This window comes from Falco peregrinus, chromosome Z, assembly GCF_023634155.1.
Source record: "Falco peregrinus isolate bFalPer1 chromosome Z, bFalPer1.pri, whole genome shotgun sequence".
In the NCBI taxonomy this organism is placed as follows: domain Eukaryota; kingdom Metazoa; phylum Chordata; class Aves; order Falconiformes; family Falconidae; genus Falco; species Falco peregrinus.
The window spans coordinates 10,840,423-10,866,398 of NC_073739.1; the positions used below are offsets into that span (position 1 = coordinate 10,840,423).

Sequence of the window (25,976 nt, forward strand, 5' to 3'; positions counted from 1 at the left end):
CTAGTTTTGTCAGCCTACAGAGTAGTTCAAGCCTTTCTGCTTCCATATGACTATCCCTAATGCCGCTATCTATATTGTCCATACATTCCCCTAATGCAGAAAACTCCAGCTCTGTGTCAGTTAAATTCCTAGCTATAGAGAAATTACATTAAAGAAATCTCATTATATGTTTTCATTTATGAAGAAACTGAGGTGGGGAAATGGGTTTTTCATTATTCCTTAATCAATTAATTTAGTTTAAAAGGTCTGTTTTCAGGGAAGTCTCCAAATCTGCCTGTGGCAGAAATCACAATGTCTACCTGAAAAGTTTTGCTATCACATGCTGTGCTGCTCACACAGCCATACTGTGTGAAAGGCACGGAGAAAAAAGCCTTCAAGTTCATCTTTTAAGTATATAAGTTACTAGCACATGTGTTAACTTCTTCCTATTGGAAGATAAACCAACTATTTCCCTAATGAGCTTAGGGGGTCATAGAGATGGCTATCCTGCCCTTGGAAATTATCAGAAAGCAATTGTTTATCTTTGGAGTCAAACATGATCTTCCCTTGGCACTACAATGCTCTGAGTTAGATTTTGGATTTGTGCCACATCTCCAGCACATGCCCATGACAGCAATCTCAGAGTCACGTCTCCCTCCAGGCCCTCGCAGCAGAGATGGCAACGGCTCAGCTGCCTTAAGTAAACCCCTGGTTGACCTTAACTTGGGGAATGAATGTTCCTTGCAATAAACAGTTTGCAAAAGTAGGCTGCTAATAGCAAAACCTCAAAGACTCTTGCACAACTTCAGAAGGAGGAAGCTGGTGCTTTTGACTTTTCCCAGCTTTGAGTCTTCTGGGAGGAATGCAACAAAGGAGCTGTTGACATCCGTGCTCAAAGTGGCTCATGATGTACTCCTGGTGGGGAAAAAATTACATTCAGTGCTTTCTGAAGCTTTTTATAGCGGGTAGAACTTGTCTTATTGAGCCCTTTTAGAGAGAGACTACTGTATCACATCAGGAATAGTGCTAAAGGCTAAATAGCTCAAAGGAGGAGCCTCCAGACTTCGATTTGATGCAAAAGTTAAAATTTCTCTGCTACTTCTGTTGCAGAAGCAATGATTTTTGCGTCTAAGGGGTAGTTACTGCTCAATAAATATTACCATTTTTCATCTGTCATCTTAGACAACATGCACAGGGAGCTTGTTTTCAGGTTTGATGCCACTGCAACTTACAGACCATGGCCTCATTTTAAGCAGCGGCTAGACACTTACCTCAGGGAGGCCAGATGGACTCACACAATGTGCAAGAGCTTCCTTAAGTGGGGCAGACAAGCAGCAGGGTTCTTGTTGTTAAAAGCTTTTGAACACATAATCATCACGTCTTATCCCAGCAAATTCCGAGTATAATTAAAGGAAGGAGGAAATGACAAACAGAGGCATTGACATAAATATGTGGGCCAAGAAAAGAGAGCAAGAGAGAAGGGCAAGGATGAAATCGATGTGCAGCCTTCAGGAGGCTCATTCAGTTATTCATCAGGTGGGAAAGGAAGAAGGTAGAGATGAAAAAAAGTAGAGAGCCGGTCTTTGCTGTCCTGAGCTTAAGAAAATGATTGGAAGACTAGGCTTGGAAGGCAAGCCCACCGAAGTCAAGGGAAGCTTGCCATTAGTTCCAGGTTCTTTGCAGCAGGCTTTTATATCCTCATATTTGCCTCCAAATACCTGTCTGAAATGCTTCTGGTCACTCCTCAAAATCAGTTTTTGGGGTGTTCCTCTACACCTTCAGCTTGTGCATCCCTTGAAAGCAAAGCAGCATTCTGCCTACCATCTTCCACGTGACAGCCTGTCTTGGGACGCACATGGCTGCAGGGAACTAATGGGGGGTTTATTATCATTTTTATGGGCATTGGAGAAAAGGGCCATTCAGTCCATCCAGTCTGTTGTACCATCCTGACGGTAATGAAAGCATTATTGCATTTCAGCAGTGCCATACCTTCTAGGGGAATACAGTGCAGCTGTAAACCAGCTGTGCTTCATTTGCACTCAGAAACAGAGCTCTTTTGTCTGATTCAACTGTTATTTACCATCTTTTCTTTCACCCTTCCTTCTTTCTCCTTCTCCCCCTACTTTTGGATCTTTACAAGCAAAGTAGTAGCTAAAAGACAGGTTCACACTCTGAAACATGCCATTCACCGGGACTTAGCATTTATCCTAAGAATATTAAATGTAAGGCAGCTTTCCCTATTGGTCATATCAAGTGAAGAATGACTCCTGTTGAGTGGGTGCAAAAGGGTGGCGTGTTGCTGCCCTGGCTGCAGTTTCGCTGGAAAGAATGGATTTTTCCCAGAGCTTTAAGCACTTGGCAGAGGCCCTGATCTGTTGATGTACTGAAGAGAGTTTGCCAGTCTGCCATGACTGCTCTGCAGACTCCACGTTTAAAATAATTTCCACCAGCCCCCTAGAGATGCTGTATTGATCATTGAAGGGAGATGTCCCAGTTCTAGCATCTCCAGAGTATCTTCAGTGCTGCAGGGAAAAAAAAAAATCTACATTTCCCAATTTATCCCTAAATCAAGGACAGAGCTCAGTCAGACAACAAGCACCTTTGCTAATGCAAGATACTGAAATAAAAGTATAGAGCGTGATTCTTCAGATGTTAGTGAGAAGATTTGCTGTGAGCGTCTCCATCAACACCATTTTGAGCATGGGTAGCAGCAGGCTCCTGCTTTCACTTCAGTCCAGCATAATTTCCCCCACATTCCAATGTCATCTTTGCTTACAAAAAAACTACAGGGTTTGATAGAAGTACTAATATAGCAGGAGCAGGTGGATCATTTCTAATGCATGGATCAAAAGAAGACAGTGGCATACTGCTTTCGTTTCTTCCGTGCTCCCCTAACCCAATGCATACGGAGCTGCATCCATCCAACATACAGCAAAATTAATCCATTTCTTAAATGACTCTTCAAGTACAGCATTATGGCCATAAAATCCAAGAGATTTGGTGCAGCCCAAATTCCTGAGGTACAGATATTGTAAACTAAGAGACATATTTTGCAGTGGTTTGTGTCACTTTTCCTCTGACCTGTGCAATTTCGTCAGAGATGGAAATAGAGTTGAGGCTGCCAAGGGGCTGTCGTTTTGAGCGTTTTTTAAAAAAACAAGGTTTTTTTCTTGGCCAAACAAAAGCTGGGCTGGCAGCAGTATTTGGATGCTAGTGCCATCCAGTGGCCTGTAAAGAATGCCATAGGGTACTTCAGTGTTGGTGTCCTCAGGGAACACTAATGCACTGCATTTTTAGCCAAAGTAGGGCCACGCTGAAAATGTATGATCAAAAAAGTGAAAGCCTTGAATTTTTGAGAGGTTCCTTTATTATTATTATTATTATTATTATTATTATTATTATTATTATTATTATTATTATTATTATTATTATTATTATTTTAAACACTATGAGTGCAGGCCCATTTGCAAAAAGGGATTCAGTCCTTGGCTGTGTTTAGTGTCAGTTCAGTGGTTTCTGAACAAAGGTGGGTGCTCAGAAGTCAGCATAGTTGTCTTACATTGCAGACTATTAGTCGTTTTTCTCAGCATTTAAAGCAGATTATCAGAGATTAATTATGCCCATATGAAAAAGGAAGAAAGCTGATACTGCAGCATTTTATAGGTGGACAGTAATTCTGCAAGTCAGCAAAAGGACTTTTCTGACAGCTTCTATGTCTCTATTTAGGAACACGTACACATACATCCACAGATCAGAAGGAAATGAGGCAAAGTTTACTGGGCCAGCTGATACTGCTGGAATAAAAACAGACAAGACCTTATTCTGGTAAGGGAAAAGGAAGTAGTAAACTTCTGGCTACGTATGACCTGCTGCTGTGAGTTGCGTTACTCAGACAAATACCAGAACTGAATTTCAGTGTAAATAAAGGAATTACCGTGTGGGCCACCGGGAAAATTGACAGGTTCTGTGAAATTTGCCATATCCTGGTAATTTTTTCATTTGCTGTTCTTATATGCTTTTCTTCAATGGCAATGTGTGTTTGTCTATGGGAATTTTTCTTCTGTTAGGAAGTTTTATGAGGCTAGGGGGTTGTCTGAAGACTAAGAGGAGCGGTAGGTTCAGGAATAATATTATTTTGAGATGTGAGCTGTAAAATAGATGTTTGTAATCCAAGCATATCTGCCAGCCTTTCTTGTCTATACAGAACGTTTTGCTCATGAAAGTGTTTTTATATTACCCATCTTACCATTTCCAAAACTTGAAGGACCTCAAACACAAATAACCTAACACAAAATAGGCACCTGTTATGCTGAGCAGAGCGTCAGGATCTTTTGCCTGTGGAAATTTTCTTTGATATTGCTGCTGCAAATTGCATCTCACAAAATGCCTTTCCAGTGAGCCACATGAGCTATAGACGACTCATCTCTGACCATAGCTAGCTACAGGAAAACAAACAGCCATCTTCCAGTGAAGTATAGACCTGAGGCATAAACCCTGGCAGTGGGATTAAAGTGTGGATATGAACACCCTCAGAATCTAGTCCGATCCCTTGATTGCCTTACACAAACAGAATAAATTGTTGGTAACAAACAGAAAACATGCATTACAGGCACCTTTTGCCCTGCACTGGCTTGGATATGATGATTCTCATGACATTAATATGAATAGGCTGATTCACTATTTGTGGCCCTGCCTAAAAGATGGTTTCTTTATCAAAACACATTTCCAGTTCTCAGAAGAGTGCTAAAAATAGTAGAAGTGCTAAACCAACAGCAGGAAGCAGACTATGGATCATAATTTTATACTCCAACCTAGTTAACTACATCAGGTCCTAAAGAATAATCATGAGGGGAAGGATCAGAAGAAATCATGCTTGTTGCTTTTACGCATGTATTATATCTATGAAGGGTGAAACACAGCCTTATCTGCAAGGAACAGCATAGCATTGTGCATCTCCAAAGGTAGACCAGGAGTCATGGCTCCCGGAATCAGAATTTCAGTTTCCTATCTTAGGAGCTCAAATGTTCCCACTGATTCCCCTTTAGAGCTCAAATTCTGTGCACTGTTGATGTGTCTGGGTATTTCCCTCCAGTTATACTGCTGTGTGATGAAAAGTTCAGCACAGTTCCCAGCAGCTTTTCTCACCTTTTACAACTTCCCAAGGCATGAATAACTCGTGCAAAAAAGTACAGACTTCTCAAGCACTTTCCCTTCTGACAATGTCACAACAGCCTAGCAAGGTGTCATCTAGAGCTAAATGACCAGCTGTGCTATGGGGTATACTCCTGCTCCAGAGAAGTGGCATGAGGTCCACAAAACCAGCCACTGTGCCAACATAATCGCCTGTAATTCATGCCCAGAAGACTGAGGCAAAGGAGCCAGTAATAACAAAGTGTTGTGTTGCATTGCTCTGGATTCTCCCTTGGCTTTCTGCCATTGAAGTAGAAGCTCCTGAAGAAAAGGAGAAAAGATTATGGGGATCAAACTACATATTCTGCGGGTGGCCAAGCAAGACCATGTTGTGTTTCAGCTGCCTGTAACTTTTCTGCAGAGTTGTTACAGTCAAATGATTGACTGAATATGTGCATTGCAGAGTTACACTAAACAATTACCTTTTTTTTAACAAGCAAGGACCATGGGAACTAAGATTAACAGGTTCTGGAGGAAGAAGTCATATAAGGGAGTGTGTGTGGTTGTGTAGTGTTGTTTGGACCCAAAGAAACGTTCTCAGAAAGGTCTTGTTGGTCTTCAGTAGTGTTGCTGAACTGGTGCTTACCACAGTACAGAGCAGAGCAGATCTCAGGCCTGAAGGCACCAGTTTCCTAAACTTTGATTGAAAATCTTCCTTCTAAGATGAGCAGGAAGAAGTTTAAGTCGTATTTTCTTTCCCAGAGCAGAAGCATGAGCCAGATTCTGTGTAGAAACATCTCCACAAGGACCCTCTAGATACTATGATGCTTACAGTTCCTCTATCACCTGGCAAAAGTAAACTCAACACTCTTGCCCTCTCCAGGCTCTCCTTTCAGGTGGTTTAGTATTAGCCTAAATTACAAACTGCATTTTGCCCTACATGACACTAGCAGGGGAAAATGACGACTTTGATTTTGTTTTCACTAGCAAAAGCTAGATGGAAAGGGGTTTGAGTCTGGCATTTTTTGGAGGGTGGCACGGGGTCAGGTCTTTTTCTTCCCACCAACCCAGACTTGGAAAGTGTGGGCATCTGCAGGTGAAACACTTTCTTCTCTAGTGGAATCCATCAATTTGCCACTCCAGACATAAATATTTTGAAAATGTTTTTGATATTACTGATTGTTACCAGCACATTCCATCCCCTCACCATGCTCATGGGGATTCCATCTTATAAGATGTTGTAGGCTTTCTGCTGACAAAAAAGGTGACACAGAGTCTCCCTGTCTCCATCCCTTCTTGGCAACAACAAATTTTGTACATTTGATTTTCAGGGGACTGTGGAGAGCACAGACAGAGTGGCTTGTACTGATCAATAGCACCTTGCTTTCAGGTTGCATCATTCACCTCACAGAGCAACTTGCTCAACAGTGAACTCATCGTGAACTGTCTTCATCCTGGAGCACTTCTGTAAATCGGTCCTTGCTTGAGTGGAGGGATACCTAGGCAACTCCCAGCATTTCAAAAACAGAAAGCTTGTAATTCAGTAGCATCACTACCAGCAGTCTTGCAATGATTTGATTTTAGTGGCAGTGTGCATGCTCTGTCAAGCAGAACGGCCTGCTGTAAAAGCTTACTGCTGTGCCCTCTTTTCTTTGTGATATGTAGCTAGTTTTGCAGCTTGTTGGTTTTAATGTTTTAGTTGCTGTGACTATAGTCTGCAGTTGAGGAAAATCTGTTGTTTCTAGGGGCTGCACAGAGGGGTAAGTTTGCAAGCAAGCTGACCCTCATCAAAAGTAGATTGCAGATGATTTCAGGGGTACAGCAGGCAGATGCTTGCCAGATGAGTGATGTAGTCTGTAAAGTTATTCTGCTGCATTGGAAGTGCATGCACTGCAGATGTGCAAACAGTGACCTCATTCTGTTCATATTAAAGACAATGGCTGAAGTCATTTGACAATCCCAGTGATAATATATTTACAGTACTACTGTTTTATTTAACACTTATACTATTAGAGCTCGATAGGGCTTCAAACTAATGTCCCTCAACACGGCAAATCTTGAATCATATCAACAAGTTAGAAATCATGAGCAGGTCTTTCTGGAAAATTGGTTTTACCTGATCTTATGAGCCACCATTTCAGAAATCTTTTCCCCTCACAGAAAATAACCTGATTTCATCACTGTCCATCCACTGCTGAATGCAGTTAGGGTTTAATGACAAAGACTATGTGCTCTTCCTTGAGTTTCCACTGTGCTTGTACTCACACACTGAAATGAGATAGGAGGAAAAGCTCCGTACGTTCTGGTTGTTTCTTCCTGGAGAAACAATGCTACATCTCTGCAAGATACCAGTCTAAGGATCTGAGCCACAAAAATTCAGTGTCAGGTTTTGATCCGTCTGGGCTCAGAATCTGGGAATCCATTTAGTTTGCACAGAACTTTTGTGCACAGTGGCTACGTCTGACTGCAAGACTGTCATTGTCATAACATAACAACCCCAAGAAGGAACTGGTAACTCTTGATGTTAGATATTGTGCAAATAAAGAACAGAGAGACTGTATATGCCATGAGGGACTTGCAGACTAAATAAGGTTTCTGATCTCTGTTGGCAGAGCAATTGGAGGCCTCATCAAGACCGAGTGGGTATTGCTGTCTCTGCCATAGATTTAAAGACCCAAAGAGGCCACCAGCTCTAAAGGGGAATCAGTGGGAGCATTTGAGCTCCTAAGATAGGAAACTGTATTCTGATTCCGGGAGCCATGACTCCTGGTCTGCCTTTGGAGATGCACAATGCTATGCTGTTCCTTGCAGATAAGGTTGTGTTTCACCCTTCATAGATATAATACATGCGTAAAAGATGGAGATACTTTTATCTTTTTAAATGACCTTACAATAAGTTAATATTTTAAAACTCCATACACTGTCCAGATCCCAAGCCTGATTTGCCAGACTTTCTATGAGCAAAAAAATAAAATACCTTTCTAACCTGACCTTACCGAAGCCTTTAAGTCTATTCCCTGTTTTAACTCTTTGGTCCCCTCCTCTGTGGGAAGTTGAGCCAAGTGTAATGATAACCTGAGCTGTGGGAATTGTCTTTTGTACGGAGATGAGCAGCCTCTCCCTGTGGAGGACAAGTGGTCCACAAACATTCAGACCTCTGAGAAAAACCTCCCTCGGATTTCTTCATTGTGAGCAGTAAGTGAATTACACATCATACAAATGCCAATGCACAGAGGAAGGGGATTTTTCATCCTCTCTTCTCTACCTGGAAAAAAAGTCCCATCACTCATATATACTCTCCTGTCATCCCTGGAAAAACATTGGGTATGTCTTTTCTTAGTAGAACAGAAGTGTTGGTTTTACATCCACTCCTGCAGATCCCCACAAAGACATGTAAGTCCGTTGTGTGCAACATCATGCCCAAGCCTGTAATTGTGTCCCATTAGGGCTCCGCAATGATCCAGCTTTTCAGGTAGCAGCACAGTCATTAAACAGTAATTAGCTTTGTGTGGACGATGTAAGTAGTTCAATGGAGAGCCAGCAGTTTTCTTGAAAATGTGAAAAGATGAAAAACAGAAAAAACATTGGGTGTTTCTCAACAAAGCTGATTTTTTGTTAGCTTGAAACAAATAAAAAGATTCTCACCTCACTCTGGCCAATGTCCTCTGTTAGGTAGGTGGGAAGCCGTGTCTGTCTACCTCTGTCCTTTTTCCTTTACCTCTAGCTGAGAAAAGAGACAATATGAACACTGTACCAATGTGATAGAGTGTCTTTGAGGAGGTGTGCCAGTAACATGTCCAGGAAGTATATATTTGCAGAAAATATATATCTGTTCCATAATCTGGCAGAGTCAACTCTACTAAGTCAAAGCCAGCATCACCTCAGAAACTGTGGAGCAGTCTGGTCACCAAGGGCAGATCCCATTAAGTGTAGACTATAAAGCAAAGTAGCTTTTTACTCACCAAAATTATTACCATGCTGTTAAATGCAAAGATCATACATGATGGTGTTGATTTAGTTTAGCATGCAGCAAATACAGTGTTGAGTTCAGTGAAAAAGTGACCTTAAGCTAGAATATGGGAGGTAGGTGCTTGAATTTATGTGGTGTTTTCCATCTCTTTTGGCCAACATCCTTCAACAGCTTTTGCCTTTTAAGCATGTTTCTTAAGGGCTTTCCATTTAAAAGGTCAGAGATATCCCTTCTGGTTGTCTTTCAGGCTGAAGAGAGGCTGCAGGGAGAGGTGGTGGGGTACACTCCTCAGAGCCTGCTGTTCTGCTGCACTATGGCTTCAATGGCACAGCCAGCTTAGGAGATCAGACCTTCACTTCTACCAGCTCCTGCAGCATACCAGAACGTACAAACCATATAAAATACTGCAACCTGCCCAGAAGCTGTATTTTGCACCTTAATCCAGCAGCTGAGTGAAGAGAAATACACATTTCACACAGATCTGGATGAAAACAGGTCTTTCACCAGGGGCTCCTTCAGGGACATCCAGAGCAACAGGTTGAACACAACAGCTGACTTTACATCACCTATATCCTAGAGGTGACTAAGCTACCCATCTTAAAAAGATTAAGCCTGAAGCAAGGGTGATAAACCTCCTGGAGAAACCTCAGAGAAGGATCTGACCTTCTTTGAGGAAACTCAGGTGTGCAAGATAATGTGTCTTATATGTCAGGATGGAGTAACAATAGGAGGATGAAAGAATATGACTTTTTGGGAAGGGACCTATCTGCAGGTGTATCCCCTCCCTCCTTCACCTTCTTGGAAGGAATTGCTGCAGAGAAACATTTTCGAGCTAACAGAAGAGCAAAACTGACAGAAATACCCCATTGAAGATGGATAGGAGCTGTTTCAAAACCTGAGGTTATAAAAAAATAAGACCTGTTTTGCACAGGGGTCTACAAGAGACCCAGGCAAAGACAGAGGAGTTGCACAGAAGCAGTAAAGCAGTACCCACATGTCATCTTGTTGAGGTTCAGAAGAGTCCACATTGATCTGACTGGAGGAGGCAGGCAGGAGGAGGCAGGAATCAATCCACATCCCTGAATCTTCTTCTGGTATCTGCATGTTTGGTTTGGTTTTTTTTACGTTGCTGTATGATGTATGCTGCATTTATGAAGCTTTTCAAATGGTTCACAGTTTTATAAACTTGTCAGGTGTGTCAGCTAAGTGCGAAATTCATCCAAATTTTTCAAGTCCCCACACACCCTGAGCACCTGTGCAGACAAAACTGCACAAACCACACAGCAGCTGTATGGCTTGCTGAGATGACCTTGAAGCTGAGAATTCCCAGATGCACCTCACAGCAGGGATGCAAATCATAGAGGAATGTAGGCAGTTTTGTGAGGGGGGGGGGAACCTTTGATGACATGGCAGAAATTTTCCCATCTATAAATGGATCTGGGTTCTGGACCCAAGCAGTAAAGCAGTCAGATCAAGACTGTTTTCTTGTTGCAGTGCCCTGGGTCACCTCCATCAGTGTAGCAGACTGACACTGTGCACTCCTCTCCATCCTGCCCAAAGCCACTGTGACCTGCATGTGTGAGCACCCTGCTTTGAGGATCTGCAGCTGACTCGTCCCTGCAGAGCCAAACATGCATGTCACAGGCTTTGTGTGCTTATCCATTCCTCTTTATTTAAGGTGACACGCTGGTCGTGAGAAACTGCTGTGGGGTCTGTTCGTGTTACCAGGACCCAGGGTGGTGACTGCCTTTGATGGTTCAGGGAGAAGGTTGGCAGATTAATTTGTTGTGCAATCCATAACATAGCGACCCAACCGTTGTTATTCACAATGAAAGGATTGGGATGCCTGACCTAAAGGAATGACATAGCAGTAATACCTCCCACATACCGCTAAGGTTCAGTGTTGCGGCATGTGATCCTCCACCTGTCAAATTAAATAAGCTTTCCAGGTGTAAACTGGTTGGAGATGAAGCCAGTTCTTTTATGTCCTGCGTAGGCAAGTTGCCAAGGCTGGGTAGGATTTTTAACATATCTAAATCACATACTAAGCATGCTTTTCTCCAAGCATGTAGATGTATCCACCCTCTCAGTCACAATCAAATTCATCATTTATGTTCTCTGGTGTTTCTGTGGTGTCATGTTGGAACAACGTCACTCTGCTGATGAACTGGAGAGGAGGCAGGGATGGCATGTCCAGCAGCCTCATTGGAGTCTGGGACTCAGTAGGGAGTTGCCCCCTAAATGAAGAGGGGCACTGGTGCCCTCTCAGATCTGTGTGGGTCTTCACAAGGTATAAAAGTATGAGATCTTCAAGGCTAGTCAAAAAGCAAGAGACCCAACCCCTTATGGCCTCTTCAGAAAGAAAGGGAAATTTACCTAGAACGGTGATTTGTCAACTGGTGTATCGTCTTGTTAGCATCACCAGTCTGGAAGGATACTGCCAGAATGGAAGGTGGCAAGTCTCAAGCTCTCAGTTGCATGTGCCTGTGCTTGTACAGAAGATTCTCCCCCTCTTTCTTTTAGTGTGAAACAAGGCAGTCTTTCCCTTCCTGAATATAGAGGTTAGGACTCAAACACACCAGCAACTACAACTTATGTTGGCAGATACCTGAGCATCTAGACAATGTGAGTATCCTTAGCTCACTATCAACATTAGACAAAAGCTTAAAGAAAGGGTTTTGAGCTAGTAACTTTACCTCTCAAATGACAAGAAATGCTTTTCAGCAGCAGAGGAGCCATGTACAGTACAGCTGCTAAGCACAGTCCTGTGACACCAGGAGATCCAGCATGTTGCCACGCAGGTCAGTGCCAAAAGCCTCCATGTCAGCAGGCAAGCTGCCAAGCTCACAAGCTAAGGGAGGAAGCCTCAGTAAAAACATTTTGATGTGAGGCACTGAGTCTCTGAAATAATTGGCTAATTCAGCTAGGCTGTAAGGATTAAAACACAAAGCCCAACTCTTAAGTATTAATTCCTTCATTTAGGTATTTTCTACCACTAGCAAGCAAAAACCTGGATATGATTCAAGTACCAAAATTAACACCACTGTCATCCCTACAGGTCTTGGCCATTGCTCCATGCTGACCAGCCAGACCAATTTGTTCCCTTTCCACTGCAGAAAATCCAGTGTCTTCTTCAGGCTTCGTATGTTGTGTCCTGGGGAAGTTTATTGAAGTGAAGATGTCTGTCATGTGTGCAATAAACTGGATAAAGAGGGAAAACAAATTCTGCTAAAATCAAAGTCTTGGCGATTCCAATCTAAGTTCTTACCAAGTAAAAAATAATGCATAGAGATCTTCACTTCTTTATGGGGAAAACAGAATAAGGAATCACAGCTGCAGCTTTGATGCCTTGCATTGAAATCTTAGTAATTTATTTTTCATTTCGTAACACAAGAGTTAGAAATCCCTCAATGATTATCATAATGTTATGATCAGCACCTGCTTTGTAGGTCAACGTCAGTGTTGTACAGGTGTTTCTTTGCACATTCAACATCTTGCTGCAATCAGAGATGTTTCCCCAATGTCCTGTTTGGCAGCATGAAGAGATAGTTAAGGAGTGTATGAGGCATGAGGGTGAAAAAGAAACACATGCTTTTCTTTGGAGCTGTGGAAATGTGATTAAATTAAGTCTGTACCAACCAAATCCTGTCTTTCTCCTTTTTAGAGCAGTGACAGGATGTACATTGAACAACATGGATTTAAACCAAGGCCAATTACTGGCAACAGGAGAGCAAGGAGAGTTAATGAACTAGTTTTCTACAAATAGTCTACTCAGCCTAAAGAAAACTCCTTGTGGTGTATTTTTATGAAGGAGAACTTAGATCAAGGTCTGCTTTACACTCTTTAACTGAAATACGTTTTTAAGAGAAATACAGGAAAAAAAAGTTGATTAAAGTAACTTCTTTCAGAATTTTTCTGGGTTCTAGAGAAAAGAGAAGATTCAGTATTTGTTCTACACAATATATCTAGAAAAGTCCACCTTATTTTAGGAAAAAAATAATAATTTTCTAGAAGAAGAGATGAAGACACTGAATTTTCCATCTAGCTCAGGCTGCAGTAGAACTGGGTCAGTGTTAGCAAGCTATACAAATGTTCTTGGAGGCTAGCTGTGGTAGATGCAAGGTAATGATGTGCAAGTGCCCCTTATTTATGACTGGTGTTAAGGATTATCCAGAATAAGGAAATGTCTGCTTCATTATTTGTACTAACACTGTACTCCATACAGCCTTTTGAGTGCTTTCCAGAAAAAAATGCCACAGAGGTCACTATGGGACTCAGGTGGTCGTGAGCTCTTACCATTTTCAGGATTAGTGTAAAAACTGGCAAGTTTTGGAAGAAGTGCTAATGTGGAGTTAATAATGAGTGGGAAAGTGGCATTTGTAGGACATCTCTTTGAGTCACTGTTGCATGTCACAGAAAAGATACTCAAAATCAAGTGACCCTGGTCACCTCTCAGCAGCCATTTAAGAGCCTGACACCCTTGATCAAATTGTAAATGCATAGGAAAGTGTGGCTTTATTCCTGTCCAGAACTGAAGGGAAGCAGCATCTGTGGGCCTCAGCCCATGTTCAGTTTCAGTTCAGACTTGGGAGGAAAGAAGGAAAGTCAGCTAAACCTTTTTATACTTCAAGGACTCATTATGGTAGTTGCCTAGTCAAAAATGCATATGGGTTGTGTAGGAACTGAAACACTGCTTCCAGGGATCCAGTAGCATTCGGTGAAAGGAGGCTATTGCAGGTAAAGGATATTGCAGGTAAAGGTATTTCCTCTGTGCTCAGCCCTGGTGAGGCCACACCTCGAATCCTGTGTTCAGTTTTGGGCCCCTCACTGCAAGAGGGATGTTGAGGTGCTGGAGCGTGTCCAGAGAAGGCAATGAGGTTGGTGAAGGCTCTGGAGCACAAGTCTTATGAGGAACGGCTGAGGGAACTGGGGCTGTTTAGTCTGCAGAGGAGAAGGCTCGAGGGGACCTTATCGATCTCTACAGCTGCCTGACAGGAGACTGTAGGCAGGGGAGGATCGGCCTCTTCTCCCAAGTAAAGAGCAATAGAGCAAGAAGCAATGGCCTCAAGTTGCACCAGAGGAGGTTTAGATTGGATATAAGGAAAAATTTCTTCACTGAAAGGATGGTGAAGCATTGGAACAGGCTGCCCAGGGAGGTGGTGGAATCACCAACCCTGGAAGTGTTTAAAAAAACATGTAAATGCAGTGCTTAGGGACATGGTTTAGTGATGGACTTGGCAGTCCTGGCTTAACAGCTGGACTTGATGATCTTAAAGGTCTTTTCCAACCTAAATGATTCTATGATTCTAAAATCTTAGTTGCATCAAAATGGCAATTACGGCTCCATCAAAGTGGGAATTTCCCCATAGGATATCAGAGAAACTATGTTTTTTCCTAAAATAATTTTACTTCATGATCTCAATGAGACATTTTTCCATTGTGTCCCCTTTCGAAAATGCTGATGAGGAAGCTTTTCAAAAGGAAATTCCTTCCTGCATTCATCACTTTTCATTAAGAGCTGTTGTTCTGGGAGCAGTGCCATCCTTTTATTTGTTGTTTGAGATGCATGGTGATTTTAATTAAGCGGTCGTTGTGTATGTGCATTGTGGTGGTTGCATTCGGTGACCAGGGAGCTATAATTATAAGTGTGCACAGCAGCTGAAGTTTTCGCTATAAACCTTTAGCAAATTGTTGTCTTCACCAGAGAGGATCCTTTCTCCTCTTGAACAGCTTTGTCCTGCATAGTCTCAGGTATGGCATTGGCAGTGGGCTTGTAACACTCATGATATGTTCATATTCAGAAGCCCTGAGTAGGAGTTAATCCTACAGGGCTCCATGTGGAGGAACTCCTCCTATAATGTCCCAAACACATGCAATGACTATTACAGTTCTTTTACTTGAATCCTGAGTTGTGGGCAATGCACATGTGGATGCAAAGCTATTCTATTTGCTTTAGCAGGTCAGCACAGGAGAAGCCCATCCTTTGACATCATGCAAGGGTAGCCTGAGTCTTAGATGAAATGGAGAAAATTAATTTTGCAAGTATGTTTTCACCATCCAAGCAAAAACTGTTGTTCTGCATGCAAGTAACAAAATCAGCAAGAAAAGGGGCTGCAGACCAAAACATTTGCTCCTTCACTGGGAGTGCTTAAGTTTATTTAGGGAACTGTATCTCTTTATCTCTCTCAAACCACCCTGTTCTTGTGCATAGGCAAACAACTTCTCTAACACTCAATACTGGAGAAAAGGGATGCAAAGTTGCAACAAAAACCAGTGTATTTCTGGCCTGAGGGCATTTTCTTTCTTCACCCTGAGGGTTCAACTCTCTGCAAGTGGTTCTGCCTTCCTCTTGGCAGAAGCCTGTTCAATATATAAGAAACACAGCATTTCCATAACTTCCAGGGTCTTCTACTTGCTCCCACACCATGCTCTGCATCTGTGAATTAAGTCTGTACTGTGTCCAAAACCAACATGCCAAGACATTTCTTGCATGCTGTGGCAAGCTTTCTATTTAATGGGAATCAACCCCTGTGCAGCAGTCTCTAGTTTAAACCAGTTTCACAAGAGAGGAGGTGAACATTAACTGTTCACTTTGTCTACAGCCTCTCCCTTGCTTCCTGCTGTGCATACAAGTGGAAGGAACAATCATGAGGAAGGGAGCTAAACCCAAGCCCTTATTTTTTAGGTGGGTTTCACCTGCTCCCTCAGGCATTTATCTGCTGCACCTGTGCAATTGGGAACTCCTCTTGTTCATTCCTAAATAACCCATCTGCTGGGTGCTTGGAGTGATGGGAATGGCCACAGCTTAGTCATAAGATATGTGGGTACATGGAAGATACATGGAAAGCATTTCAGCAGCATCTTATACCCCTGGAGCTTTCCAACATCGAATTTTCCTTGTTCAGGTATGGAAAAGGTCCAGGAATGTTAGCCACTAAGGTCCAAGGCACAGAGGACGTTTGAAATAATGAAACTGTGCTTTAAGTAATAAGCCCACTGCATAGGGAGACTATAAGTGAAAAAGGGTAGCAGTTTCTTAGATGTTACATAGCAGCACAGAGTGCAGTTTCCTTAAGTTCAGAAAGTGGATTCCAGTATACAGATGCAGGGAAATTGTCCCTGCCACATGTTTTAAGTGAAACAAAGCTTAGCGAGGTGCCCACGGGTTTCAGGGGACTGGGGCAGAAGATTTTGCAGGAAAATGCCTAAGGGAGCAAAGCCAACAGCTTACACTTAAATTTGTTGATGGTATAAATGCAGAGAAAAATGGATCTCAGAAACAGACAAGTACAGACTTCGATTCTTCTGGGAGTAGGATAGGAGAGGAGCTGCAGGAGGAATCATTTCCCATAACCTGAAACAACACATATTTACTAGCACTCGAAACGATATCAGACAAGCCTCTAGCTTGCAATTACAGAGGCAATGTGGCTACCCATAACAACAAGATTTTCACCAAGCACAGTCGTGCCACTGCATACAGTAATCTAGTTTGATATACTTTAGCAGGATGATGGGCTCCACCTTCTTGTACTGGCAGCAAGTAAAGAAAGTAGGCATTGACAATTCAAAAGGAGCAGGTAACCTGCCACCAACCTTCGAGGTGTGTTTTTTCTGCCATAACAGTGTCTCTGCTTTGATTCTGCATCCTGACTCTGCTGATGCCATGTTTTCTATTGTATGTTGTTTACAACAGCAGAAAACATTTAAAATTGGATTTTGCAAAGTGCTGCCAGTACTAGGCTGCGTTGTTGCAACTGGTAGGGGTGGTTGCTGTCAGGAGTTTCCCACTTTAAACACAACAGGAAAATAAATTGACCAGATGGGAATGAAGGCTGGGGTGGGGGGTGGTGCAGAGAGGGTGAAAAAAGGGGGAAAGTAAGTCTGCTTTCCTTCTTAATTTTTTTCTTTCCTGTGAACCATTACTACTGAACTGCAAAAGAGGAAACAAATTTACAGATTTACTTTCACTGCCTAGAGATATGAAGTCACCACAGCAAAGCTGGTCATTTAAACTACCACCCTGGTGAAAGTTTCAGTTTCCATTAGAAGTGATATCTTGGGATTATGCTAACCATAGGTTGAAATCATTAGCAGAACCCAGATGCTCCTTTTTCCCCAGAATTGTGGATATCCCTGAACTAACAACAGAAAACTGAGGTGTCAGCAGCTCTTTTGCTTATTTGTTTCCTTACTTGCTGCCCTAAAAATCTGTGACATCTAAATAAACAGGGAATAATATCTGCCAACTGTGCAGAGTGGAGAAAATACTGTCTTGCTGAAGAAATTCACGTGATTCTTTGGAGACAAATCTTTGTAACTATTTCTTTGTTTTGAAGCAGACTATAATTTTCCTCCACCTGTACTATTTTTGAGTGCATTTGGTTTTGCTTTGGTATGACAGGCAGGAGCTTGCCCTCTTCCACCTGCTCCGCCATGGTGGGCTGGACACTTGCTTTGCACGCAGGATGAAGCCAATGGGAAATTTCTGCACTAAAACTACCAGTGGTAGCTCCTCTACTGTCATGCTGCTCGTCTCCTCAAGGGTCACAAGATTCCTATTGAGTTTTTTATGAAATTGGGGATTATTTTTTTTGTTGTTTTCCCACTGTTTTCTTCTGGATACTTCTTCCATAAGCCTTAGCTTGCCATTAGATTTGTGTGTGTATTTTCCCAGTGAGATCAATCAAATAGCATTTATTTTCTGTGCTACTCCATGGAGTACTTTCTGCACATGTCTGAGCTGGCTTTAAACCAAAGAAATCAGGTGCTGCTGCCAGTGCAAGGGGAGCAGAGAGTTTTACCAAGGCTTTACTGCCCCAAAGATTTACACAGATTTAGAGGTGCACATTTATCTGCAGACAGTTATGATTCTGTGAGCTGAATAATCTCTGTATCAGGTCCCACACTGCACAGATCGATTTCTAAACAAGAACAAAAAATATTTTGTAATGGGAAATTGAAGTATTCTGTGATTCCAGTGTCACAGAGAAGCATTTTGATATAATTTTGATATAACTTGGGTTTTTCAAGATCTTATGTTTGCTTTCGTTTGTTCTTGGGTTGTTTTGGGGGTTTTTTGGGTTTGGTTTTTTTTTTTTTAGTTGTTGGTTTGTGGTTGTTTGGGGCTTTTTGACTGGAACAGTTTGACAAGTGTCATACTTGACTGTAGGTTATTTTGATCAAATGTAAAACACTATTCCAAAAAAAGTCCTGCACCCTTTCTCTGATGAATGAAAGATCAGCAGTATTAGGGTGAGCATGAGAGAAGGGCAAATGTAACTTAGCAAACATCCTTAAAACCATCCAGAACCACGTGTAGTTTCAGTTTGTGTAGTAACCATCACAGTATTCGTTCTCTCTGGCAGTTCCCAGGCTCCTCTGGGACCCTGATCACATTCTAACACCCACAGCATCATGAGACAGGGTTTTCCACAGCAGACCTTTGACTTGGCTTCAAACCTGCCCCATCCAGTTTCACCTAATGCCTTTTTTTTTTTTCTTCTAGTGGAAGACAGAGTGAACAGTAAATGCCTACTGGCTGTCTCCATGCCCCCACTCATGATTTTACAGATCTTCATTTTGTCCTTCTGGCATTTCACTCTCTTCCAAGTGTATGGGGTCTTACCAAGTCTCTGATATATTTGGATTTTAACAACAGGAAAGCGGCACTGGCCATCTTTAGGGCTAAGAAGTAATTTCCTCCTTTCCAAACTCAAGCTTCTTGGAAAAGGAAATAAAATTATGGTTTCCATGTTGCACATCCACATGTAAATGCCTGAGTACAAATCTCATTTTTCATTGAACAGTTTTAGGGTGTGAGTAACCTTGCCATTTGACCTATGTTCTTCTCTACCATTTTGGAAAGGTAACCATCCATGATGACTATCTGTATTTTTACAAAAGCAGCACAACTCAGATAGGTACAATTTTTTTCTTTTAAACCTACCACACTCACATTAAAACTGTCTTCAGTGCCTGTTTTCTCCACCTCCTTTCAACCTAGTTTCTACAATACCTTCACTTCTGGGCGGGGGATGGGGGGCGGGGGGTGGGGGGGTGGGGAGTGGGGACGGGACATGCGGGGGAAGTTTACTGTCCACAGCATAGCTTCAAGGAACTGGGTGTGTGTGTGTTTGACATCCCAGCTGACAGTTTTCACTACCCCCATAAAAAGGTGCAAGGAACTGTACAAAATCTGGTCATCCTATATAAGCCTGAGCATCCTCCTGGCTCCTGCCCTCCTTCTATGGTTTCTGCTCTGTGCATCTTTGAACAGGGGAGTTCAAGGATGCGCTTGGGGGTTATTTTCTTGGAGGTGGCAATTAGTATTAACCACTGGCTGAAGCAGTGATAAATTGCTCCCTGCATTGTGGAACAAAAAGAAGACATAACTTTAACTGAAGATGTCTGGAGTGAACCTGCTTGTTTAGAGTAAGCACTATGTTTTCTTTGTGCCAGGACCCTTGGTAAATTCACAGTTTATCATGCATACTTGGAAGAAAGACATCTGTAAGTAGATGAACAGAGTAATAAGGAACATTTACCAGCTTCAACGCAGAAAAATGCCTTAATGAGTGCTCAAGTCTAAGCATGTGCTTTGCCTCCCAGGTTGGGGCTGGCTTCATCTACTGAATGTCTAAAACCCTTGATATGCTTATTTTGGTGGGATTTTTGTCAGCCAGTCCAGTCTTCTACCACACTTTTTCAGAACACACCCATGTAAACCAGGAACACACAGTCATGACCTTCAGTGACTGGGAGAAACCTAAATTGCATATGATCTAGTGACCTAAAGATGAAATGCCCTGGTAGCTAATTACCAATGATGCAATTCATGTAATCTTCAGAGCAAAAAAAGGTACTTTTGCTGTCATACTACTTAGCCATAACTGTGGTACAAAATCAGAGGGTAGAGGCATGCAGTCAGGCTGACTGAAAACCAGTGAAATGGAAACATGAGCAATATTCCAATTTAACTCCACAGAAGCCCACTAGTTAGTAAGTAGTTCAAGTATTTTTGTGCCTGCTGTGTTGCTGCCTACAGGGAAAATACTCTAAGTGCTTTCCCTTTCTCACAAAGAAAAGAAGTTTCCATCTATGTTTTATAAGGCTGTCTTGTCACATCCATTATACAGCACGACACAGCCAGCCAGAGGAGGTACTGTAGTGATTTCCATCATGTGTTTTAGCGAGAAGGCTTTTAGGAAGGGTAGAATACATATAGATAGACAAAAATATACATATATCTATAAACACATATAAATGTCGTTCAGTTAACTGTGAAGATGTAGGTGCCTTATGCTGTCCTATGGAGTGTCCAATGTGGGGTGTTAATGCCTACATATGCAAAATTCAAACATTCCGTCATCTGGCCAGCTTGGCACAAAGCGCAGAATTATCATTATTCTGAGACTATTAGGCCATTAACTGGAATGGCTTTTAGAGCTGCTTTATTCCAGTCCATGGCTGACCAGCTATCTGAGGAAATAACAAATTCTGTTTTTCAGCCTCCAAAGTATGCTGTTAATATCGCAGAATGAAGAAGAGCCATATCCTGTTCCATTCAAAAATGCAAAAGGGGAGATGGGGGTTGGAGGAGTGATAGGAGGGATGATCCACAGACTATCAATTTTGTATAGAGAAGGACTTTTAAAGGTGCATGCATAAATTTTTAATCTTGTGTGTACACAAATGCGAACTATCTTCTGTGTGTACACTGAGACATCAAGTTTTCAGCTGAAGACAGGCAGTTAGTGACATTTTGGTTATCCAAAAAGCCAGTTTTCCTATTCCAAAGTAACCTCAGCAGAATATTTTTGTTCAGCAGTAATATTCTTACATATTTCACAATGGGGAGTGCGTAGTTGTAGATGTAGATATACACAAACAATCAGCACGTAAGAGTGTGCATTGTCTTACAGAACTGCTTGACATATGCATCATTTGTCTGCTTTGACTGTTCTGGGTTCATTACTCCAGCCCTCCCATCACCATTCTGATGTCTCACTCTTTGGCAGGAGTGGTCCAGACAGTTATGTAGCTTCGTGTTTTACTTTGTTTTTTAGTGAGTCTGACATTTAAAAAAAAAAGTTTTCCTGATCTTCCTTGTAAATTTAATGCTTTCACTCAAAATGCCCTGGTTTGAGGTCCAGTATAAGCACAATTAATTTCTGCATAGGCAACATCTTATCATATACCCATTGAGGATGAGGCATGAAGGTTTGAAATCTGTGGAAAGCAGAGAATTTCCAGAGCATCAGTACAGCACCTAGGAATGAGACAAAAAAGTTACTCTGAGGGCTTAATGAATCCCCAAATGTCTTCAAGCCCAACCTTACAGCTAAAGAAATACTTAAGTAACAAAAATGTGTTTTCACAGGTAGTGAATAAAAACTTTTGTTCCAGTAAAAACTGAGGCTGGTATGCTTATTCAACTGCCTCCATTTACTACTCAGTATTTCTGTCTTAACTGCAAAATCTGAAAAAAGAACTCCAGGAGAGCGAATCTGATCCAGGCTGGGGATGGGTGAGCAGTAACACCCCTTACAAGGTGGAGAAGACTGATGAAAGGCAAAAAGTTGATTCTTCATAAGAGGAAAGTGTTGCAGAGGAGAAAAGCAGGTCGTTCTCCTCTTGAAACACCTGAGAGGGTCTGCTGCCTGCTGAAGGGAGCAGGCTGGGCACAGACAAGTGGCATGTTCATAAACGTGACCATAAAAGCCCTCAGCTGTGGAAATGACCGTGCTGTCCTTGGTGCGAATCGGTCAGCCCAGCTTCTGGGAGGCAGTAAGGGCCAGCTGTTGGTGTGTGCTGGTGGCTTGAATATTAAACAAAGCCAGCTGGGGGTTATCCATCCCATTTGCTTTGCAGGTAAATCCCATGCAATCTGGTTGAGACACCTTCTCTCCATTGAGCCCAAGGAAAGCCTTACCACCAACTTCACCCAGGAAAAAGACAGTCTGCAACCCAGCTCCCATCCTCCATGATGCCACCTACTGCTTTCGTGTCACCTTACTGTTGCACAATTGCACAATGCAATCAATGCTTTTGGACCAGTGTCTCAAATGCAAAAGCATGGCTTTGTCCCTTTAGCTTCTCTCTCAGCTGTTATGCCTGTTTCTGCCCTCCTCTGGGACTGTGCACTCTGTTGCTGCTCCGACTGTGAGGAGCGAAGGAGAATTATTCCTGCTGGTGAGCGACTGGCTAGTCTGGGGCTGGCATCTTCCCAGCATGCTGCTGTTTGCATACCAGCAGACAGAGGAGCAGGTGAAATGGGACTAGTGACATCTGTACAGATGTGTTTGACTGCTTACATGCTTTTACGAATCCGCTACCCTGAAAGCCTCCGTTTCTCTGACGAGGTCTCTTTCTCTCTCTCCCTCCCTCCCTCCCTCCCTCCCTCCCTCCCTCCCTCCCTCCTTCCCTCCTTCCCTCCCTCCCTCCCTCCCTCCCTCTCTCCTCTCTCCCTCTCGCTTTCTCTCTCAGGAGAAAAGAAAAAGGCAGACAGAAATAGAAGGCAAGAGACAACAGCTTGAGGACCAGATACTTCAGCTGCAGCATTTCAAGGTAAGGGACTGATGCCAGAAATGATGGATTGACTAAATCTGTTCATTATTAGACATGCAGATCACACGTCTGAAAGCTGTGAGGAGCCCACTCCAACATGAAGCAGCTTTCACTGCCAGAGCCTGTTTCTTGCAGTGATCATGTCCTGCCTGCTTTTCATTCTGTGCGTTTCATGCACAGGACCGTGTTGCAAAAACGGCTTAGGAGCATGGAGTCGGGAGAGTGTGAGCATAGGCAGCACAGCAGTGCTGTTATTATTAAACACTATTATTTATTATGCATAATGATAAGACACCAATCACTGTGGATTGGGTGTGTACCGCATGGCTTCAGTGAGCACTTTCTGCCTGCAGAGCTGCGTTGAATTTTCTGGTGCCTATCATTAGGTTTTGTGCGTGTGTGCATGTGTGTGTGTGTATGGGTGTGTTGCAGAGGGGCACGTATGAACATGCAGGGAGGGTGTTGATGGATATGTGCATGTCTACATGGAGAGGCACCTTGATATTTAACAGGGTGCTGAGCAGTTCCAGTCCCTGTTGGACTCCATGACAGCTGCAGATAGCATCGTTTGAAAGCCATCCTGGTTATTTCTATCATTTATCCTTCCTGTCAGTAGGAGAGTTTTTCTTAACATTTGTGCATAGCAAAGAGAAGAACAGAAACGTACATGTGATCTTTTTGTAACCAGTGCTCATTTGTGGGTCAGATCTCATTAGATTAGTTCAGTAGGGAAGCCCAAGGAATTTCAGTGATTAAAATATCTGAGAAAGATGATCAAGACTAGACCATTTATCCTTGCAGCAAATGAGCTGGGCTGTGTTTTTAAAAATAAGATATTTAGGTTGCTTGTGCAGTAGTATGTGTGTGTGTGAACAGTGCATCCTGCGTGGGGAGACGGTGCGCAGAATATCTTCTCTACCACGCATGCACTTGAAGACTAGGCTTCAAGTTGTGCTACAGACAGAATCCTCTTTCTGCCTCTCCAAGCCCTTGCAATTATATTCTGCAAACTACTTCTCATTTTCTGGCCAATGATGCAGTTAAGACCAAGTAATTGATTGCAGTCTATACAAAGACTCCATCAGGTTCACCATAAATCTGTGGATGTCACACATTGTCTTTCTTTGGTGTTACAAGTCGATGATGTGATTGCATTTCTGTGGGGCAATAGGAACTGCCATTTCGTTCAGGCTGTCACTGAGTACAGGCAAGGGAGAAATTCTTCTCATGACAGTTGGTTGATGCAGCAGGGCAGTAAGATGCCTTTCCAGCGCCTTCATGAGGTTTGCTTTTTTTCATCTTGCTGCAGAGCTGAGGACTTCTTTTATCACATTAACTATTTCTAAGGTAACTGAATTGTGCTTTTTCATTAAATTCTTTAAGCAGAGCTTTTTGGAAAGCCAGTTCTGGCAATTTTGTACTTCATCTGATTTATGTGATAGAGCTACTTCTAAACCTAATTTTACCATCATCCACAGGGAAAAGTAAAACCTTCAGGGTGGTACAGTGGGGTCAGCCCCTCAGCTGGTGTAAACTGGTACTAACTTCAGCCCTGCTATGCTGATTGCAACTAGCAGAGATTCAGTTTTGCTGCATGGATTTCTTCAGTGACACACATGAAAATTAACTATTTCCCTTTATTATTTAGCTCACAGCCTGGAGCAAGAGCAGTAATCATACAGGAAGCTGAGGGGAGATCAGGGCACAGAAATTTAAAATGGTAGCTTTCTCAGCTAAAAGCACAGCCTCACTTAAGGTCTGTAGTGCTGGGTACAATGATGAGCATCAAGATATGAGAGGAGATTCTCTGCCTCTCCATTTAATGCCATCACCTGTCATCAGAGGAGAAATATGCTGCTTTTGCTTGAGTGATGGCTGCTCCTGGAGCTGCCTGTATCATCTCACCGTGCCACCAAACAACGGTCTGCTGGGAGACCTGGATGAGGTGATAGCAGAGGTCTGTCTGGGACTGCAGCACTCACCTTCATTGCTAGGCCCTTCCTAAAAAGAGGGAAGCCCCAGGCTTTAAAAAAAAAAAAATAAAAAAGGGCACTGGATGATGGTATTTCCCTTTCTTTGTGGAGACAGACCAACATTTTGTTTTCAGGCTTTGTTCAGTGTTCTGGTTGCTTACTGGGTTGCTGAGCAAAATAGTGTTTGGCCTGCAAGGCTGATTTGTTCATTGGAAAAGCTGTGCATCCTCCCCACTCCTCCCCCAGACTCTCCCTCACCTCACCCTGTTGCTCTGAGCCTCTGCAAGCCAGGGGCTCCAAGTCTGTATGAATATAGTCCCCCAGTCTGCTATGTCTCCCCAGTCTGGCTCATACAGCCCAAAATAAGTGCATCCATTTTCCTTCAGAAGAGCTAGGTAGACTATGTTTCCTTTCCTGAATTATATGGATTTCCACTGAAGATACAAATCCAGGTCAAAAAGACGAGTCTTGCCTAGGAAGCCCATGTATTTACTGAAAATGCTGTGAGGATGTTGATGTCAGTGTTGAATGTAAGGACTTCATATCAGTGTTCATTAAAATATTCTGTGGAGAAAACTTTGAAAATAATATCTGGGTTAATCCTGTGTCTGCAGTGTCTGGGTTGATCCCACAGGTGTAACACGCAAACCCATTCATGCTAGGATTCAATGTGTTTGCTTAATTTTTGTGCCATGCCAGAGTAAATTTCTTTTTAGAATACACTGTGTAAAATAGCATGTTTGGTTACCTAATAAAGGTTCTGGAAGCTACAGGGTTCTGTTAATTTTAGACAATTTTATTCACATCAGATGAATATCAATAGGAATAGTTTATTGCAAATGTTTATGCTGGATTACCTACAGTTTTCAAATTGCTGATGCCAATTAGATGCCTGGCAAAATGACTTAACTCTGCTATCAGTTCATTCCTTTTTCCCTTGTTCCATATCTGGCTGAAAATAAGGGATTGGCAACTGCTGACCTGTTGTTTTAGGCAGAAGAACTCAGCAAGTTCTGGAGTTAGTAAATGTCAGCACTGAATATTGACAAACTTTGGCAACACTTTTTTGCAAAGGCTCATGAGAATGAGGCCAGTGGCTTTATGGCTGAGGACAGCAGGGCAAAACATGGCTCAGTTATTTATTAATTGTCTGTGCGAGTTTCTGAGTTAATCAAGTGTGAAACTCTGCAGTAAGAGAGTCTAGAGTAGTGCAGGCTCTAAAAGCTGCATTCCCTTGTTACTGACAATGAAAGCCATATCACCTCTTCTGTGAATCACTGAAAAGTAGGCACGCTGGTGGGCATGGAGCATCCGTGTGGTACTTCTGGGCCATCAGGGCACTCTGTTGAAGGCAG

The 25,976-nt window shown here is 42.6% G+C and overlaps 1 protein-coding gene across 2 annotated transcripts in view; it reads left to right on the plus strand.

The window, feature by feature from the left end:
- PALM2AKAP2 (PALM2 and AKAP2 fusion) overlaps positions 1 to 25,976 on the plus strand; it is a 274,650-nt gene that overhangs the window by 24,917 nt on the left and 223,757 nt on the right. For both annotated transcript variants that reach the window (XM_055790889.1, XM_055790890.1), the window contains exon 2: positions 22,568 to 22,648. In XM_055790889.1, the coding sequence (XP_055646864.1) occupies positions 22,568 to 22,648 (81 nt within the window). The remainder of the gene's footprint in view (positions 1 to 22,567; positions 22,649 to 25,976) is intronic.